We start from the raw sequence: 22064 nt of genomic DNA on the forward strand, positions 1-22064 counted from the left end.
CCAGTACAGAGAGGCTCCAAGTGTAAATATAGTGCAAACTGAGGCACTCCCTTTGTAAGTTGGAGTAGAAAGAACACAGTACTTGAATACAGAAGACTGGCTTTGAACTTGGGCTCTGCAACTTACTAGCTGTGACTGTGGGCATGCCATTTAACCTCTGAGCCTTCATTTCCTTAGCTACAAAATAGAGATTGAATACGAGAAAAGCAAAGGCCTTCAGAAGTCGTCTTTTCCAACCTATACCTGAGGTAGAATTTCCTCCTCAACATTCCCAACCATTGATTATTTGTCTTTCTCTTGAAGAACTCCAGTAACAGAGACATAACATTCTCCCATTCCATTTTTTGAGAGCTATAATCGAGTAAGGTTTCACTTGTATGAAGTCCAAACCTGCTTCCCTGGGATATCCAACCACTGGAATTTTTTTTCTTTAAACCATAAGAAGTGACCCTGACCTTGTGAATTACTAGAAGTCTGAATCTTCCACACAAGTGCAGATGAAGGGAATGTGGCTAAAAACCAGTTTCTCCAAGAAAGATCAAGGGATTTACCAAATGGCAGGTTGAGTAGGAATCAGTTAGTGACGTGGTGGTCACTAGTATGATCTTTAGCTATACTAATAGAAGTTTAATGTTCAAAATAAGAGAAATCGTGGTCCTGCTCATCTATTTCCTCTTAGCATCACATTTGAAATATTGTCTTTAGTTCTGGATTTATTTTAGAATCAACATGGGCAAATTAGAACTGTGTCATAAGAGGATTGGTTGATGGAACTAAGGATCGGTTAGTCTGGAGAAGAGATAACATAGAGAACGCATAATAGTTGTCTTTAGTTTTCGAAGAGTGCCTTTGTGTAGAACAGGGATTAGACTTCTGCTTGGCCCTCAAGAGTAGGACTAGGAACTGTGGGTAGAATTGTAAAGAAACAGATTTCAGCTTCACTTAGGAAGAAACTTCCTAAGGATTAGAGATTATCAGAAGTGACATAGGTTCCCTCAGCAAGTGGTGCCACTGGAAGTCAAGCTGAGGCTAGCTGAAGACTTGTTTGGGTTGTTGTACTGGGCTTTCCTGTTCAGGTGTGAGCTAGATGAGATGACCCGTAAGATCTTTTCTACTCTGACAATTATGTTCTACAAGATCCCTACTGTAGAGGGGCCCACAGTAGAGCTGAGAAGAGACCCACAGCTGAAGATGATTCCTAGTACTGTGTAGAGTGCTTTGTGTTCCAGGAAAGGTCCAGCAACAAGTGAGATCTCTGTGGGGTTGTCTGATCAGAAAAGACTTTCCAGAAGCTTTAGGGGTTGTACTCATTCTTAAAGGACAGGTAAGATTCAGCAAGTATAGAATAAAGGGAATGATAATAGTTCACATTTACTTAGTGGCCTGCAATTTACCAAACATTATCCTCACAACAACTCTGTAAGAAAGATAGGGCAGGTATTATTATCCTCATTTTTTACAGATGAGGAAACTGAGGCTCAGGGAGTTGGAATGACTTGCCCAAGTTCACACAGCTAGTAAGTGGTGGGGCTGGGAATCAAACCCCAGGCTTCTGATCCCAAGGCCAGCAGCATGCATCCTGCCTCTCATTCCAGGTGGGAGGGGCAGCATGAACAAAGGAATGAGCATGGGCTGTACTGGGACAGTGAGGGGCCTGGCCTGGATAGGGCCTGTTAGAGGAATCCCTGTCCAGGACCCTTTCCCCCCATCCCTTTTCCCCACCACCAGATGAGCTCATTTCAAGGGATAGCTAGTTGCATTGGGGGAAATAATAGATGGACAGGCGCATGGAAAGCTGCCTGAGGCCCCCAGGTTGATGAAAATCTCTAAGTATAGTTCTTTCTGTTTGTTTCCTACCCTGACAGTCCCCTGCGGAGGGAACATCACCTTATACAATGGCACTGTCTACTCCCCTGGCTTCCCTAACCCATATCCCAACTCTCAGGATTGCACCTGGCTCCTCACCGTGCCCCCTGGCCATGGTATACACTTCAACTTTAGCCTGCTGCAGACGGAGCCCGACAATGACTTCATCACCATCTGGTAAGGGGCTTTAGATGTGGGGAGGAAACATCCTATTAGCAATCGTATATCTGCTTTGGGGATTATCTATGGACAGTATTCCATTCAAGCCCAGCCTTCACCTATCCATATGCAGGGTGGCCTAGGGTCTACAAGATCATTTTACTAATGGTTTGAGAATACTTTCTTGGTCAGATAAATTAGCTAGCCAGCACGTGCGCGCGCACACACACACACACACACACACACACAGTATCCCAAAGCCAAATAAAAATGATTGCTAGATTATCTGTCTTTATTAGCAAAGAAAATACAGAGGCAACTATAAATAGCTGTCAGCCTCCTGGGATTTCAAGGGTGCTGGATGAATGGATCTTTAGTTTTGTTCGCAGAGTCAGAACCTTTGTCGTCTGGGAAGGAAGGGAAGACCTAACAGGGTAGCTGCCCTATTTCCCCCCTCCTCCCCAAAAACCCAATAACCCTGATAGTCCCTGCTGTTCTTCCTAGAGCCCATGTACTCAAAATTGCAGTGAATGGGGCCCTGAGACATACATTTGGAGGTGCATTGAGTTTCCTGTGGTGGGGTTTAACTTCAGCTTTATCTTGCTTCCCCTGATCAACTAAGGGAGCTCTTGAGGATAGGGGAGCACAGAAAAATTAGACCTGGGAGGAATCTTAGAGCTCATCAGGTGTAGTCCCTCTTTTGATAGGTAAGGAAATTGAAGCACAGACAAATTAAGTGTCTTGCCATAGGCCACTCAGGTACTAAGCAGCAGAGTTGGGATTTGATCCTAGATCTGACTCGGTATCCAATGCTCTTTCACTACACTAGGAAACTGAGTTTTCTCTCTCTCTCTCTGAAGTCAGGGAATTGGCAGGGTGACTTAGAGGGTGGTTAGGAGGTAGGTCCTCTGCACCTTTCAGGATGGCAGTGAAATGGGAAGAGACTTGCTGTATTCTCCCAAACCTCATGAATAAAAACGTGTTACTATAAAGTATCAAGGTATGGTCTGTGTGGGATGAGGTCAATCAGAAAAGGCTTCCTGGAGAAACTATTTTGATCCAGATGCCAAAGGAAGTGACAGAAACATATTAATGAAGAAAGGGGAGAGAGAATGCTCACATGAATGTAGATTAGACTGGAATTCTCCTAACCAGACATAGGAGATTAATTTCGTGCCACAAAGAAATTCATGAAACTGGCTTTTCTAAACCCATCATGAGTCATTTTTTGGGAATGATGTTGTTCAGTGGGAAGAGAACTTAAACCATTGCCAGATCTCTCTTGGGAGGCACCTGTGGGGCCAGCCATTATAAACTTGACACCACACTGACAGCCTTCTTTCTGGCTGACAGGGATGGGCCCCAGCAGACAGCTCCCCAGTTGGGAGTCTTCACACGCAGCTCGGCAAAGAAAATAGCCCAGAGCTCATCCAACCAGGTCCTGCTTAAATTCCACAGTGATGGAGCAGTGGGCGGGATCTTCGTCATTGCCTTCTCTGGTCAGTATCACCCCTGGGGACAGGGTGTAAAGGGTCAGGACACTTTTGTTGTTGAATTTGGGCAAGGGATATAAGATTCATAAGAGCATTTGACAGGCTGTTCCATACACGTAATTCAAGGCCTGATGGGTCCTTAAGAGATGAGTATACCATCTCACTTCTATACCATAATATGTGGTAGCATGTTCTTCCAGGTCAGCTCACTGCATATTGGATCTCCTGAGTCCTATTCTAGCCCTCATGGCTGTCCACAAACCCACTACCCTTTCTCCAGTATTTGAGCCTATCTGTAGAAGCCATGAGTATTTTTCTCTATTTTACAGAGATGATTTAGGGGTTTATTAGTCGTTAGAGATCACCAGGCATTAGACAAAGTGAGAAAATCCTGGGCAGGAAGATTCATTTTGTTTTGTTTTGTTTTGTTTTTAAATTGGGCTTTGGCTCCCTCTTGTGGTTACTTGAATCTTTTTACACACACACACAGAGTTTTCAAAAGTCATTACTTACAGGCATTGTTATGTATCTCTTAGTTATGTTACCCTTCTAGATAAATAGTAAATTGGTTAAAAAAAAAAAGAACAAAAAAATAAAAAGAAAGAAAGAAAAAGAAAAATGATAAGTCTGGTTGGGTGGCCATATCTATTTACCGTACTTTACTCTAGATCACACATTGGCCTGTGAGTCAGGAAGACCTGAGTTCAAATCCAGCCTCAGACATTTCCTGTCATGATCCTGGGCAAGTCACTTAACCTCTGTCTGCCCCAGTTTCCTCAACCATAAAATGGGGATAATACAAGCACCCATCTCACAGAGCTGTTGTGAGGATCAATTTAGATAATATTGGTAAAGTGCTTAGCACAGTGCCTGGCACATAGTCTCTTAATAAATGCTTATTCCCTTGCCTTCCCTCCCATGTGTGTGTGTGCGCGCGTGCGTGCATGTGCGTGTGTGTGGATGTGGATTTGAGTCTATTAGGAGTGTATGTTTCTGTGAGTAAGAGTCTGTTAGATATTGCACTTGAAATCAGGAGGCCTCAGTTCTAATCCCAGCTCCACCACTGATTTACTGTGTCACTGTTGCCCCCTGAGTCCATATCCTAAGTTGCTAGATAGGGATGGTAATCTCTTCCCAACCATTCTCATGGAATTTAAGTTAGAAGGGGATCTCAGTAGCCATCTTGTCCAACCCATATACTAAAAGGAAGCCCCAGTGTAACAAACAAAACAAATGCTCTGCTTTAAGACTTCCAGGGAGGGGAGTCCTTCTGTTTCTCAAGACAGCCTTTTCTGCTTTTGGAGAGTCCTAATCATCAAGAAGTTTCTTTTTTTTAATTCATTTTTTAATTGAGTGGATCATATAGCAAGGACGACTGACGGTGTAGCTAAACCCTATGACTTAGAATAGATATCATAGGACCACAAGCTATCCTGTGGGAGATCAAAAACTCAGTCAGATAAGCCAGTTTAGTTGTTTAGCCAAAAATGGAATTGTTGGCTTCAAGTTCATCAATCCTGATATTTGATACACCTGTGCTTTACCATCTCAAATAGCAATAGATTCAAATAAATGAATTAAGAAATCACCAAATAATAGCAATTAATAATTTTTAAAATATTTTTAATTAAAATTTTTGGAAAGTTTTTTAAATTAAAAAAATTTTAATTTTTTTTTTCTTAAAGCCTGCTTCCTCCTCCCTCCCAACTCTCCCCCCATTACACACAGCCTAAGTGTGCCACTTGGCAACATGCTTCTGGCTTTGCCCTCTAGAGTCAAGTAAAAGAAGTCTAATCTTTGTTCTATGTGACAAATAACTGAGGGCAGCTATCATTCCCTCTGCCCCACCACACACTTTTTCTAGATTAAACATCCCCAGTTCTTCCAGCCAATTCTCGTATAACATGGACTCAAGGTACTTCACCATCCTGGTTGTCTTCCTCTCTAATTTATCAATGTCATTCCTAAACTGTTTCTACCAGAACTGAACACAGCCTGCAAGGGTGTCTAAGTAGAATTGAATCTATTCTTGGGTGGGGCCTTTTGACTGAGTCCAAGTTTTACAGAACAAATCGTTTTATTAAGAGGATTTGTTCTAGGAAGTTTAGATTCAGTCAAAGGGCCACACTTGAGGACCTAGAGGGCCACATGTGGCCTTCAGGCTGCAGGTTCCCCACCCATGGAATAGGTGATAGACTAATACTTCTTCATTCCTGAAAGCTGTGCCCCCAATAAGGCAGTCCAAAATCATGTTAACTTTTTTATTTTTGCTTCACACTGTTACTTTATATTTAGTTATGGTGTTATGGGAATCATATGGAAAAAAGGAACAGGAAAGTACTTTGGAAACTATAAAGTGCCACACAGTTGTAAGGTATTGTTATTAGTTTTGTGTGAGTGTGTGTGTCAGTGTCTGTGTATGATGCATTCTTCAATACCCAGCTGGATCTATGATTTTATTAACAGGGATATTATACCTTGTGTTGTGGGCCTGATCGTCCCATGCTACTATTGTCCATCTCCTCCCTTAAGTTATCCTCAAGGGGTCCATCCATTGTTTTAAGGGGTTTCTTAGGATACCAGTAGGGCACTCATGCTATCTGTCACTTATTTCTCTCTCTTGACACGTGACCGCTCCAGTTTTTTCTATAATTGATGACATCCTTTATTCCAATTCTTAATAATTTCTTATTTCTTCTCTGTTAAAGCCTGTTCACACCCATGTTATGTTTCTTTATCCTTCTTTGAGTGATACTTAGTTTTAATTCCTGGAAGGCTCATAGTGTCCCATGGCTCTCATCCGTACAGCACAAGTAGAATACTGGTATAAAAAATGGTCCTGGGGCAGCTAGGTGGCACAGTGAGTAGAGCACTGACCCTGGAGTCAGGAGGACCTGAGTTCAAATCCAGCCTCAGACACATATACTAACTGTGTGACCCTGGGCAAGTCACTTAACCCCAATTGCCCTGCCAAAAAAAAAAACCAGAAAAACAAAAAAAATGGTCCTATTTTGGGGAGGCAGACTGGTGTAATTATTTTATTGCACTAAATTTTTTTCTTTGTAATGGTAACAATAGCAACTGTTTGGTTTTGAAATGAACCATGATAAAATAAAGTGGCCACACACCAAACACCACCCACAAGGTAGAGATCACGGCTGGGAGCTTCAGGCAGTATTAAAGGTAACCTATGTTACCCAGATAGGTAGTATAGTAACAATAACAGAAGATAGACGAGAAAGCGCCAGGCAGCCTGGACTAGATTTAGCTACACCTACACATTTGCTGACAGTGAGATGCTCATGAAAACAAGGGCAAAAATATTCATCTCTATGAGGCCGCCCACACTCTGTGCCCACTATCTTTGCATAGGAATGTTGGTCCACAAAAGAAGGTAGAGAGCAGAAGTTTATAGTCCTCCAGCATGCAATAGAAAGAACTGTGTGCACAATTTCTTTGATTGTTCACATGATCTCTGAAGAATTCCAAGGGTCAGGGGTAGCAAATGGACTGGAAGGAAATTGAGTGGATCATATAGTAAGGATGACTGACAGTGTAGCTAAACTGTATGACTTAGAACGGGTATCATGGGACCACAGGTTATCATCTGGGAGATCAAAAACTCAGTCAGATAAGGCAGTTTAGTTGTTCAGCCAAAAATGGAATTGTCAAATACAAGATCTTCAGTTCTGGCTTTTGGTAGATCTGTGCTTGATCATCTCACATGGCAGTAGATTCAAATAAATGAGTTAATAAATGACCAAATAATAATAACAATTAATAATAGTATACATTTGTACAATCAGTGATTTATGGAATGATGGTATATGAAAACGTTCACATCCATTATCCTAGCAGATTCTCAGAACAATATTGGGAAGTAGACGGTATAAACATTATCTCCATTTTACAAAAAAGGGAAATAGACTTGCCCAGCAGAACCAGAACCAGAACTCAATTCTTTTTCATTCTTCATCCAGTGCTCTTTATCCTGCCTGCATGGTTTGATGCCAAAGGGTAGGACCTGATCAGTAGGCTTCTGTATGTTTAAGACTTTTTGCATTTATGAAGTTCCTTTTTTCCCAAAGCAAGACTCTTCCATGTCATCTTAGAATATTAGGCTTTGAAGAGACCTTAAGAGATCTTCTACTCCAAGTGTTCTTATCCTGTGGTCCTTGAACTTGTTTTTAAATATTTTGATAATTGTATTTCAGTATAATTGGTTTCATTTGCGACTATGGGTTTTAGGCTGTCAAAAATATTACTTTGGGAAGGTGTCCATAGGTTTCATCAAACTGCTAGAGGGGTTCATGATACAAAAAAGGTTAAGAACCTGACCTAGCCCAACCTCCTCATTTTACAGGTGAGAAAATTTAGGAGTGGATAAATAAAGTAGCTTGCCCATGTTTTACACAGCTAGTTAGTGAAAGTATCCAGTGCTGGAGCCTAGAGGCCACATTCCCTAACTTCCATTCGAATGCCCCTTCTGCCGTACCACAGCTGAGTCAAATGGCTTTTCACAAACTCCTCAGCCCTTTCTCCTAGGTCCTGTTATCCTTCTTTGTTTCTCCCGCTTCAATCTTACTCTGTTCATCCTTCCCCCTCCAAAGCCTATAAACATCCCCAGGTGCGTCCCTTTAAAAGACCTTCACTCCACCTTGCCATTCCATCAAGCTATTGTCCCCTATTTCTCTTCCCTTTTATTGCCAAACTTTAATAATTGGTTGTCTAACTTACTGCCTTCATTTCATATTCTTATTTTCCTTGCAATCTAGTTTCAGACCCTAACCACTCAACTGAAAAAATTCTTTTAACTTCTAAATGCAATGGTCTTTAAAAAAAAATTCCTCATAATCTTTCACTTCTTGACAGCTGTTGGCATGGGTCCCCTGGGCTTCCTTAGATTTTCCTCAGTCTGAGGTCTCTTCAATCTCATGTAATGAGAGTGCAAGAGAGGGGAAGCTAGCATGATAAGTGCTGAAGCTTCCCTGATTCCTGGTCTGGTCTCTCCTGGACCCATGTATTTCCCTTTTGTTCCGATCTTCTCAACCCTTCTTGTTTCCTCTTTGCTACCTGCATCCCATGGTTTTCCTGCCCCTCCCTTATCTACCTATACTCTTACCCCGCCATTTGTTGGTAGGATTTGCTTGTCTTTCCATTAATGTAAAGAACTAGGGCCAAGAAATCTGGGTATGAACACTGCACCAAGTCTTGGCATGCAGGTCCTCCTGATGACATCTGCCTCATTGGTGCCTGTGGGCAGGAAAGTCTGAGGGAAAAACAAACAAGCAGTAAGAAGAAGGCCAAATCAGATGCCAAGAAGAGAGATATGGATGGGCCTCAATTTCAGGTAAATAACTATTGAGAAACTGAGAAAGGGCATGATTAGCAACAGAGGGATGAGATTATTCCTATAGACAGACTTGTGAGAGAACTGGGGAAAACAGTAGATAGCTTTAAAACATTCAGTGAACCTGGGACTTTGGGTTTCTACTGGCATGTATATGTGTGCAATTTTAAAGTGCGCATATCTGTGTATGGGCTTGCATATGTGTAATATACATGTTTGTGCATTTGCATTTACTTGCATGTCCTTGGAAATCTTGGCCTACCCATTTACTTTTCACTTCTCAGGCCAAGGAATTTTCATTTGGGAACATGTCTAGCAATCCTGGACTGGGGCCATGCACTGTTTTCTCTGCACAAAGGCAGTGTGAGCTAGTGGAAAGAGCACTGGACAGATATGTACTGGCTGCCTATGGTGGTATAAGCCATTAGGTGAACAATGTAGAGTGAGCTGTCGACAATCCTTTAACTTAGGGAGGCTAAGAACTCTCTCCCAACGACTCACCCTCTCTGCTCTTTGTAGGAGTATAGCTTTCACCTAAGACCAGGTCTAGCTCGACTGCCCTACCATCTCACATCTCAGGATGTGGCTCCTGAAATTGTTCCACTTCTACTTATAATGCTATCTAGTTTCAGCTAAATATATGGTTTGAGCTCCTGGCCAGTTTTCACTGCTAAAATACAAATTGGATATATAAAATTCTGAAATTTAAATATTTTTGCATTTGGGGTTTGTTTTCCCTTCTTTTCCATCTTACTGCTCTCATTTAGGTAATCAAAAAAGCACAGGTTCCAATAACTCTCCGGCTTTTAATACAGTGTCACATATGTAACCAAGAAACAGCTCTAAACGCTGCTGCACATTCTGTAGCTATAAATATGGGAGAGGGAAAGAAAAAACAGGGTGAGCGGCTTTGCCTTCATCCAACTTTGCATTGGGGAGTGAGTAAAGGCAGAGTGGAGAGGACAGGCACATGGCTCTGGTTTCGCATTCCCAGAAGAGCATTTGTGGCTTGGTGGAGGCCAAGGGAGGGAATCTCTCAGTCACTCTCATCAACAGACTTCCACTGCAGAACCTCTGCTGGACACTGCCCAACTCTGGTCTGGGCCAAGTTTAATTTCAGTATCGCTGGTTCTTAGGGCTTCTCTTTGACATCCTGGTCATGAAAAGAAGCAAGTCATTTAGCATGCAGCTCAGCCCATAGAGGAAAAGTTCAGCACAAGTACTCCAGTGAGGATGCTGTGCTGGCTCCTGTCTTGGTCTTTCCCTTTAATGTTTCAGGTCAAAGTCTCTGGTCCTCATCTTGCCCCTGGGGATAGAATTTCATGACTTCTCCCAAAGTTACCATGAATTCAGAAACCAGCCCAGAACAAGCATGTGCTCCTGTCTGACTCCCAGCTCTGACACCATCCCTCTTTTGTGGGAAGGGGGCTACATTGGGAATGCAGTTTTAGCTATTTAAAAAAAATTCTTCCCTTCCAGTACATCTCTCTGTCCTTTCATGACATCATTTAACAGTACTGAACCCAAATTTCCCTCTCACCCAGCAGGTAGAGATAGAGATATCAAAAGGACAAGACTGAAGTTCCTTTAGTATATAGACCTCACAACAATGGTCTTCTATTTCAAGTTCTTTAAATACAGACAGGTTCAGAATACAGGCCTGAAGGGGCACGAGGAAAGAGAACTCTTCCCTTTCCTCAACTCTCAGGTCCTTCTCCATCACCACTGCCATTATTTTGAGTGATCCCTTACAATTGCCCATGAGTTCAGTCCCCTTATTACTCATTCTCTCCTCTGTACCATCATCTAGCATAGTTTCTGTCCATTTGATTCAACAAGTCTTTACTGACTCCAGGGATAGGGTCTCTGGGGATATGAGAGAATATATTATCTTGAGTTACTGACAGTCTGTTTCAGAATTCAATACACACAATGAGAAACAAATATGCTTCCTTGTACCTAATAGGTACTTAATAAATGTTGAGTTGAGTTTAATTTAATGATAAGTAAAGGTAATATAAATCACAAATTGTTTGGCATATGCCTTAATGGGACTAATATGTTTTTGAGCCAGTGCATTTGAGGAAGGTTTCAGGAATGAGGTAGTATTTAAGATGAAGTTTGAAGGCTTTTAGAGAAGTATACCTTTGTCTTTCATGGATAACTTCCCAATTCTTACTTTTTTTCAATTCGATATATCATTTATTCATAATTGCCTCATCGCCCACAGTCCCACCATTCTGTAGCTTCTTAAGGAAACTTCAGAAAACATTTGTGTCTTACAGCAAACATCAACATTGGAAGCTAGTCAAAACTAGTGTATTCACAATTGATTTTAGAGGGGGGATAAGGTGAGCCATGGGAAGATGACAAGGAAATGATTAATAATGTAGCAAAGGAAACATATCACTTGATGGCAGAGCATCCCTCAGTGGTTTGTCCATGGTAATGGGAGAGCAGGACAGATAATCTCAAGTCCAGTAGCAATGCAACTTATCGCATAGACACATTAGACATTCACCAAAAGGTAGCTGCATGTCTGTTGATCCCCGAAGTTAGTAGAAGAAAAGCAGTTAAACTAGGTCCCTCCTTATCTGGAGAATTGTACTTAGGAGACATGAGATAGGATCATGGCATCCAGAATTATAATTCCATTCTCCATTTCTATCTGTAACTTCGGTCCACTCACTGCAAACATCATTGAGAGCCTGTGGCAGGGTTAGGCTTGGGATCCTCCACCACACTTGCAAGAACCAAGATGAGGAAGAATATGACAAGGAAATGCCAAAAGTAATATCTCATTTCCTTGTTCCCCATGAGACACTTCTTATAATTTTGTAGCTATAAAAGAGGGAGGCCTCATCTCGTTGGTCCTGACAGTTACCTCATTAAACCTTGGGTATAGACTATGACAGGTTAGCTACATTAAGTAGTTTAAGCACAAAGGGAATAAGGATTGGGATCTTTACTGCTGGTTTCATCTCACAAAAGCCAGTTATTTACTTGTAGAGATGTGTAGAAATCAAGTGTATTTCCTTCAGAGCATGAAAGGGGAGAAAAATAGCATTTGGGATAAGGTTGGATTGGATTCTTAAAGCAACTCTGGAAAATGATCTCCGAGTGACTTTTTTTAATTAATTTAGTGTAGCAAGTGCTCTGGACTCGTTCCTCCAAAGCAAGGAAGACTGCATCTCCCCCTCAGGGTTCTATAGGTATCCTTGAAGGTTTAAGAGAGTCTTTTCACTAATGCCATTGGGTCAAACTACCATTCCTGTATGCTCTTCCCACTGTTAGCCACCAGTGACTAATGCCTCAATTCCATTTAATCAATTGACACTAATAAGCTTTTCTCTCAGTACTGCAGGAACATACTTTTGTTTATATTGCCCCAATCTCTGGGAAGAGTGGGTTCATACTTTGCAGTTTCTATTAGCTAGCATTTATATAGCACTCTAGGTTTGCAAAATGCTTTACATATGTTATCTCATTTGGTCTTCACAACAACCCTGTAAAACAGGTGCTAATATTTTCTCTATTTTACAGATGAGGAAACTGAGGCTAAGAGAGATTAATCTACTTGCCCAAGGTCACATAGCTAGGAAATGCTAGGAAAGGATTTAAACCCTGTTCTTCCTGACTCTAGGTCCAGCGTTCTATTCAGTGGGCCACCTGGCTTTTCTACATAGCATTGGTCTCATCAAGTTAACTTCAAAATATGGCATAACCACTGGGTGAGTCCACCTCTCAGCTCTTGAAAGGCTGGGTCCCAAAGGCATCCCTCCTAACTTGAAACAACATTCCTCACTCAAAATCTGCCAGGGAAGATATTAAGAAATTATTTATTTAAACCATGTTTATGCACCCTCAGTTCTAGATCTTCAACCAGTTAGAAGATTCTTCATCACCAAAGTACCATACCCTCAGTGATTCATGGCTGAAAGTACATTCATCAGGCCTCCATGTGCTGGATTGAAACCATACAGAATATCATATATATTCTCTATGATCCACCAGTCAGAACAAATCTGCATATGTTCCAAGGCAGCAGTTCTGAACCACTTTGGTATCGTGAACCCTCTTGGCAGGCTGGTGAAACCTATGGACACCTCAGAGTCATGTTCTTAAATGCAGAAATAAGCTCTATTGACTTACAAAGAAAACCCATTATATTGAAATACAATTATTAGAATTCTTTAAGCTTATAAACCTTAGGTTAAGAACACTTATTCTCTGAATTAGGCTCCTTCACTAGCCAGTCCCCTCTTTACACATAGATAGATGTATATGGAACCCAAAGCTCAGAGATGAATGGAATCTCCCAGCCTCATACAGACAGTATATTGTAGAATCAGGGTAAGAACCCAGGTTCTATAGCTTTAGATCCAGTGTTCTTTCCACTATAATAATTAAATTTGAAGAAGCTTCTCCTGACACAAGTTGGTAGGTTAGGAGCTTGGAGCTGTGTCTCCAGAAGTAGAAATAGCCAAACAGAGTCATTTGCCCTTCCTTTACTGTTTTTACTCTATACATAAAACAGCTGGCTGGGGTTAGGGGTATCAGCTGTGGCCATGGATAAGAGCAGAATTAACTGGTCTACATGCTTATTGAACTCATGATCTTAACTGCAGAATCTAACAGCCACATATAGCTATTAATATGACAAGGATGACCATGTTCTAGTGATTCAGAATCTATTCCTCAGACTCAGCTCCTGCACTTTGGAGAATTCTAATGGAAAAACAAAGTACTGCCTTAGCCAATCTACTGAAGGTTGAAAACCTGGAAGAGACATTTTCTACAAAGATTCCATGTATAGAATGTTTTAGTTATAATTGTTACCACTTGTTTCACCTCATCTCATACACTCAGGTGTTTAGTTTTTTATGTTATGACATAATGACAACTTATTGTTAAAAATCGAATTCTAAGAAAATACTAACCTATTAGACTGAAGGTGCCTTTTTTAAAGTGTCTCAAATTCTGCTGAAAGTAATATCATATACTGACATCCTATTTTTTCCCCTTTTTCAGCTTATCAGCTCTCCAAGTGTCCTCCTCCAACTATCCTCCCCAATGCTGAAGTCATCACTGAAAATGAAGAATTTAATATAGGTAGCATCTCCTGAACTGTGTTTTAGCAAGAACCAAGGAAGCTTTGCTCAGTCATTAGCATTGGGAACATTTAGAATGAGAAGCATCCAGGGGAGGGGCTTTCTGGCAAAATGCACTCAATTGCACACTCTTATAAAGGAGAATCATTTTCTCTGAAGAAGGCTTGGCCAGCCTACTTATTTAGTAGATTTCAACTTTTTAAAAGTATTCAAGAGACATGTCTGTTGCATGGTCACATTGGGTGTTCCTGCTGAGAATTCTTGTGATTTGGGCATTTTTATTCAACAAGTTAATTTATTCAACGAATATTTATGAAGTGCCTCTTATATATAATGCACTTTACAATAAACATTAAATCAGTTCCTACAAATATTAAATAAGACACAGTCTGAACCTTCAAGTTACAAAATGAACTCAAGGGAGATCAGATCTGTATATGAATAATGTGACATAAATCAAAACATACTAGTTGCATACAAGGAATTCAGAGCCTAGATTGTGGAGAGATCACTTCATCTGGGGAGGTAAAGGAAAGCAAACAACAAGCATTTATGATGCATTTACTATTCCTGGCACTGTTACATGTTTTAGAAAAAAGACTACAAGACAAAAGGGAAGTGAGTTGGTCACTAAATATTTATTAAATACTACTATGTGTCAGATACTATGCTAATTGCTTGGGATACAAAGAAAGGCAAAAGAAAGTCCCTGCTCTCAAGGAAGAGCTCAGAGTCTAATGGAAGTCTAAGGAGGAGACAACATGCAAACAGCTACGTATAAGTGATATATATATTGATATATATGTATATATATATATATATAATATATCGAGAGAGAGAGAGAGAGAGAGAGAGAGAGAGAGAGAGAGACAGACATGGAGGGAGGGAGAGAGAGTGAGAGAGTGAGTGAGAGTGAATTGAAAATAACAGAGGAAAGGCACTAAAATTATGGGAGACTGGGAAAGGCTTCTTGTAGAAGGTGGAATTTTAGCTGAGACTTGAAGGAAGCCAGGGAAGCTAAGAGGCAGAAATACAGAGAGATAGTGAGTGTTCTAGACATGGGGGACAACCAGAAAAAATCTATAAATGGAGTATCATGTTTGAGGAATATCAGGAAGGTCAGTGGAACTGGTTGGAAGAGTACATGGCAGAGTTTAAGGTGTAAGAAGACTGGAAAGGTATGTGTGTGATGTTGGAGGAGGGGGAACAGATCATAAAGGGCTTTGAATAAAAACTAGAGGATTTTATATGTGATTCTGGAAGTGATAGGGAACCACTAGTGTTTATTGAATAGGGAGGTGACATGGTCAGACCTGTGCTTTAGGAAGATCACTTTTATAGCTGAGTAGAAAATGTATTGGAGTTGACAGGGAGAACAGCCAGCACCTATTGCAGTAGTACAGGCTTGAAGTGATGGCAGTGGTAGTAGCAGTGTCAGAGGAAAGAAAGGAGCTTCAAAGGGTACTACAAAGGTAGAATGGCAGCAGATTTAGACATGGGAGGTAAAAATGAGGAATCAAGGATGACACCTAGGTTGTGAGCCTGAGTGACTGGGAAGATGGTGGTACGCTCAACAGAATTAGGGAAGTTAGAAAGAGGGAAGGATTTTTAGGAGAAAATAAAGGTTCAGATTTGGATATGTTGAGTTTAACATATCTATGAGACATCCAGTCTGAGGTGTCCAATAGGCAATTGAAGATGAGAAACTGGAGGTCAGCAGAGAGATTAGGGCTTGATTAGTACATTTGAGAATCATCATCATAGAGATGATAATTGAACCCGTGGAAACTGATGAGATCACCAAGTGAAATAGTATAGAGAGAGAAGAGAAGAGGGCTCAGGACAGACCCCTGTGGGATACCTACAGGTCAGTGGGCATGATATGGACAAAGATCCTGCAAAAAATACTGAAAAGGAATAATCAGATAATTAGGAGAACCAGGAAAGAGTTGTTTCCCAGAAACCTAAAGAGAAGAAAGTGAGTAGGAGAAGCAGGTGACTGACAAATGTCAAAAGCTACAGAGGTCAAAAAGGAGGAGTATTGGAAAAAAAATTATTTGATTTGTAAATTAAGAGATGATTGATAACTCTGGAGAGAGCAATTTCAATTGAATAATGAAGTCAGAAGCCAGACTGTAGAAAGCTGAGAAAAGAATGAGAGGAAAAGAAGTTGGAGAATCTATTATAGATGGCTTTCTCAAGATTAGTCATAAAAGGGAGGATAGATAAGAGACAATAGCTAGTTGTATGAATAGATCAAAGGAGGCTTTTTTAAGGATTAGGGAGGCTGGAGAGTGTTTGTAGGCAGTAGAGAAGTAGCCAGAAGGCAGAAAGGGGTTGAAGATAAGAATAATGTGTAGATGATGAAGGGGGCCGTCTGCTGGAGAAAACAGGCATGGAATCACTTGTATATGAGTGGCAATTTGCCTTGGCAAAGAGGAGGGCTTCCTCAGCAGGTGAGGCAAGGGGAAAGGAGAACATAGTGGCAGAAAATATCTGGGTGATGTGAGATGAGGAGGGGTAAAGAAGGAGCTCTTGGCAAATGGTCTCAACTTTTTTCAGTAAATTATGAGGCAAGGTTCTCGGCTGAGAAGTCTGGGGCAGGATGATCCACGGAAAATTTGAGTGAGGATGTAAAGGTTTAAAAGATTCATTGTGGGGAGTGGGATAGTAATGATATTAATGATAGCTAAAAGTTTTATACAACTTACTACGTGCCCAGCATTATGCTAAACGCTTTACAAATATTATCTCATTTTAATCCTCACAACCCTGGAAGGTAGGTGCTATTATTATCTGCATTTTACAGTTGAGGAAACTAAGGCAATCTGAGGTTAAATGACTTTCCCAGAGTCACAGAGCTAGTAAGTCCCTGAGGCTTGATTTGAACTCAGGCCTTCCCTACTCTAAGCCTAGTACTCTATCCACTGTGCCACCTAGCTGCCTCCAGTATGAGTTGATAAGGGAGTAATGGAAGGATTGCCTAGCAGCAATGAGATGCCAGTTGAAGTTATGTAACATAAATTTATTGTGGACCCAGTCAACACAGCTTTGTACTCTAGTTTCATTCAGCATCACATGTGATGGTGGGAGTAATCCAAAGCTGAGGCCTGGCAGAACAAGATCAGATATAAGAGAAAAGGGAAACATATAGTTGGACTGCAGGTCAAGAACGGAAGAGAGGAGAGTACAGCTAGTGTTGGGATAATGGCCTCAAAGAGAATTGAGGGGTCAAGGGATTGGAAGTCTCTGTGTGGACAAAGGACAGAGTTTGGGGTTACAAGGTGGCAGGAGGGACGAAATGACAATACAGTGTAATTAGATAAGGAAATGTCAAAGTTCAAGAATATGGAAGTGTTTGGTTCGCTTGTGGGTAATGGCAAGATCAAACGTACAACCATCTTTGTGTTTAACTTAGGTGGGATGCGATAGTAGCTCACTGAAAATCAGTAAGTTGAGGGACTGTGAAGTTAGGATTTTTAAAGGAGTATCAATATGTATGTTAAAGTATGAGGACAGGAACTGAGAAGGAAAGACTAAGCTATTCACTAAGCTCATTGAGGAGAAAAAGGGGAGTGTCCTGGGGTTTGTTACACTGCAGCTACTGGATTTTGATGAGGTGGTAGATGTGGATTGAATGAACCTCAAAGGAGGAGAAGTTACTAAGTGGTAGTAGCTGAGGAAGAACTTGAAGGAATATCACCACTCCCCCTCCTTGACTACTTAGTAGGAGGAATGAGTGAAATATTTTCTATAAAATATGTTTTAAAAGGCAAACAGAGGTTAAATGACCAGCCAGTGCTAGAAAGGTAGGCCAGGGAGGTGGTGCCATCAGGAGGGAGCCAGGGCACAGTGAGAGCCAGAAGATGGAAGAAATGGGAAAAGAAAAGATTTTAAGATGAAAGCAAGTTTGTTGGCTATGGAACAGTATGGAACAGGCTTTTCAGAGAACACAATATAAGGTAGATAGCTTTAGAGTGGAACATGGGCATGGAGGAAATGGATTGAGGGGAATAGGAATAAGGAATGGGAGTTTTTAGTTTAGCAAGAGGACACAACATAGGTGTATATAAATATACATTATAAATATATATATATGTGTGTGTGTGTATGTGTGTATACATCTACACACATACATATATACACACATGCGTACATATGTATGTATATGTGTGTATGTATATTTCAAAACAGTAGTAGTAGCTAAGGGAATTAGGAAGAACTTTATGTAGAAGGTGGTCCTTGAACTATGCTGTCAAGGAAGCTGGAGATTAAGAGAGGCAGAGTTAAGGCAAGAGTACATTCTAGGCACGGGAGACAACCAGTGGAAATCCAGAGACAGGAAATAAAGTTCTACATGTGAGGAATAGTAAAAAGACCAATTTGGCTGCACTGCAATTTGTATGAAAAGTGATAATGTGTAATAAGATTGGAAGAGGTAGGTTCAGACCAAGTTATAAAGGACTTCAAATGCCAAGCAGATGAGTTTATGTTTGATACAAGAGGGTATAAGGAGGCAGTGAAGTTTTTTGAGTAAGGAAATGATATTGTCAGGCCTGCATTTCAGGAAAAGCACTTGTATTAAGGATCGATTGGAGTGGGGAGAGACTTGAGGCAGAGCAACCAATTAGGAAGCCATTTCAGTATTCCAGGCATGACAGAGTGAAGCAAAGTTTCATTGTGAACAAGTCATACTGGACTAATTTCATTTCCTTTTAACTTGTAAGGAAATACTGTGTATCAGGGGGTGACAAACTACAGCAGAGGGCTAAATCCAGCCCACCATCTGTTTTTGAATGGGCCTGCAGAGCCAAGAATGTTTTTTTACATTTTTAATAAAATAAAACTTTATCTAAAAAAATTAAAAAAAGCTTTTAACAATGTAAGAACTGTTCTTAGCTCACAGGCTGTACAAAAATAGGATTTAGCGCAGATTTGCCAGTCCCTGTGTATGCGTTTGCCACAATACACTTCACAAACCTTTTACGCTATCCTTTAAGACACGATGGAAAGGTAGAGTGGAGGCTGGCTGAATAGTTGAAAGAAGAGTAGCTGTGAATGGATCAATGTTAGTTTGGAGGGAGATCTCTAATGGAGTGTTACACAGATCTCACTTTTGCCCTATACTCTTCAATACATTTATCAGTGACTTGCATTAAGGAGTACATAAAGTATTTAAAATTTTTAGATCAATCAGTCAGCATTTATTAAGTGCTCACTATGTGATAGGTGCTAAAGATTCAAAGATGAACAAAAAAGGTGTTTCTGTTAAGCGATTTACTGCCTAGTCAGGGAAGATAACCTGTACACATATAGATACATACAAAGTAGATAAAGGTGATTTTTGGTTTTTGGGGGGATGGTGTATAGGTATTGGAAGCTTGGGGGTTCAGGAAAGACTTCATGTCAAGAGGTGGTGCTTCAACTGAGCCTTGAAGGAAATTAGGGATTCTAAGAGGGGACGTGAGGATCAGTTCCCATCCCGCTTAGTTCCCACACAAGTGAGACAGCCAATGCCAACTCACAGAGACAGGAAATAGAGTGTCATGTATGAGGAACAGTAAAGCCAGTTTAGATGAACTATATTGTTCACACAGGGGAATAATGTGTAATGAGTCTGGAAAGGTAGGTTAGAGTCAGGTAGGGAAAGGCTTTAAGTGTCAAGCAATGGAATTTATATTTGATCCAGATGACACAAAGCTAGAAGGAATTACTAACACATTGGATGACACCATCAGTATAGAAAATAACCATGACAGGAGAGAATGATGAGCCAAAACTAATGAGATGAAATTTGATAGGTATAAATGTCAAGTCCTATACTTGGAAACAGAATATCAACTGTTTAAGTTTGGGAAGGTGTAGCAAGACAATTATTTACGCCAAAAAACATCTCAGGGTTTTATTGAATTACAGGCTCAATATTCATCAGCAGAATGGTGTGGAGTCATAAAATTCATGCCATCTCTGATGGTATTAATAGGAAATAGGATTGAAAACAAGGGAGGGGAGCCCTTCTCTGCTTCACTCTTGTTAGACCCTGTCTGGAATATTATGCTCAGTCCAAATGTCCAAATTAGAAAAGACTTCAGGAAGCTGGAGTACGTTTAGAGAAGTATGACCAGGAGAATGAAGGGATTAGAGAATAGGTTACATGATGAGTAATTGAAGGAATATGAATGTTTAGCTTGGAGAAGAAAAGATTTGGGGAGAGAAGATGGTATGTAAAAGTGGAATGATGCATTTTCTGTTGGCCACGGAAGACAAAACTAGAGGCAATGGAACAAAGGTCCATAGAGGCAGATTTTAATTTGTTATAAGGAAAAATTTCCTGAGAATCCCAGCTGCCTCAAAGTGAAATGGGCTAACCCAGGAGGTAATAGATTCCCCTTCCTTTGAGGGTCTTGAAGCAGAGACTTGGCAGGGGTGTTGTAATGGGGCATCCTGTTGGGGTCACTTTCAGTTGTAAGATTCTATACTACATTAGCTGGAATGAGGGAATTCATTGGCTTTGTCTCTAGGGAAGCCTTCTTCTCTCTTTCTCAGGAGATATTGTGAGATACAGGTGCCTTCCTGGATTTTCCCTGGTGGGAAGTGAAATCTTGACGTGCAAACTTGGGACTCATCTTCAGTTTGAAGGACCACCTCCAACCTGTGAAGGTAGCTACCAAGAACTGTTCCATTCCCCAAATTCCTATCTGGGAAATCCCCATGACATGAATTCAGAAAATTGACAGGAGTTGGTGCTGAGATAGCCTTGTGGGTTTAATCTGAATGAAGAGTTTCTGTTTGGAGCTTCTCAGTAAAGACTTTAGAATTCAAACCCCGGTCTATTCAGTATAGGGTTTTAGACATTAGCCATTAGACAGTCATCCCTTTCACTACATAGTTACTCGTTTATGAGAGTTAAATATATTTGAACAAGTAACCCTGGCTGCTAGTACCAATGAACTAAAAGCTTATGGAGACAACTGATTATCCTGCCTTTTCTTTAGATTCCATGGGAGCAAGAGAGGGACAGAAAGTCATAATTGATGAACTGCTTAGGTTAAATTCACACTCCACATAGGTGAGTGGACAGGTGTGATCATAACCTCCTAAATTTAAAGGAGTGTGACTGAAGCAGCCCCAGCCCTCCCCTTAGTTCCCAGATTCTGTATGCTGACTAATTTTGGCATAGCTATAAATGTAATTCTCTTCTCCTGAGGACTGAGTATGGTATAAAGAAACTGATTGTGTTATCTGTCAGCAAGAATAGTGAGTGCCAGGACAATTACTGTGTCATCATGGCACCCTTTCTCTTGAAAGTAGCACCTGGTGCAAGGAGAGCTGTCCCCCAAACCTCCCTAATTTCTCATAACTCGTTGTGAATCAACTATGCATGAATTCACTAAACTTTCTTTACTCAGTTTATATTTGCTGCTTGTACCTCCTCAAAGCAGAGGACTGTACTTCCTCCTAGAAATAGTGTCCATAGTGGAACAAAGCATGAGTTCAAGTCTGTGGTCTCAATAGTCACAGCATCTTGGGTGAGGGCTCAAAGAGGGGCAGGCTCCATATTGTTCCATGGATGCTGTACATTGAGAAGGTAGGAGAAGGCCAGTGGCCAGGAACAACTGAAATGTAGACAGCTTTTAGGTATCTGCCTATGCTGTCAGTGGATTATGAGGGATCGATTTTTAATCCTAGGCTGGCTTCCCTATGTTAACCTGCATCTTCTCGGAGCCTTCCTATGAGCCTTCTCCCAGGACATCATTAGGAAAGGAAGTCTGCTAGCAGCAATTACGCAGTGCATTCCAAAGTCACAGAGCAGGTTCTTCTAAATTAGCAACTATTGTAAATAATCTGTAGTCCTGCTTCTCAGCGTTAGCAGAAATAATCAAAGGCTTTTAATGAAACTTTGTAATGCAAGAACTATTCAATAAGCATAACTCGGAGCCAGGGAGTAATACTTACCATGGGCCCTTACTTCACACTTTACTACTGTGTCAGGGCTGCCCAGCAGGAAGTGCATTCCCACTTGCTTGAGAACTTTAAGCAAAGACTGGATGACCACTTGTCAGGTATACTGTAAAGGGGATCTTT

The 22064-nt window shown here is 40.9% G+C and overlaps 1 protein-coding gene across 1 annotated transcript in view; it reads left to right on the forward strand.

Annotated features, from left to right (window-relative positions):
- CSMD2 (CUB and Sushi multiple domains 2) overlaps nt 1-22064 on the forward strand; it is an 842922-nt gene that overhangs the window by 751775 nt on the left and 69083 nt on the right. Inside the window, exons 43-46 of the mRNA XM_036743760.1 lie at nt 1866-2043; nt 3379-3524; nt 13900-13980; nt 20526-20639. Coding sequence (XP_036599655.1) covers nt 1866-2043; nt 3379-3524; nt 13900-13980; nt 20526-20639 — 519 coding nt within the window. The remainder of the gene's footprint in view (nt 1-1865; nt 2044-3378; nt 3525-13899; nt 13981-20525; nt 20640-22064) is intronic.

This window comes from Trichosurus vulpecula, chromosome 2 (genome assembly GCF_011100635.1).
Source record: "Trichosurus vulpecula isolate mTriVul1 chromosome 2, mTriVul1.pri, whole genome shotgun sequence".
Classification (NCBI taxonomy): Eukaryota; Metazoa; Chordata; class Mammalia; order Diprotodontia; family Phalangeridae; genus Trichosurus; species Trichosurus vulpecula.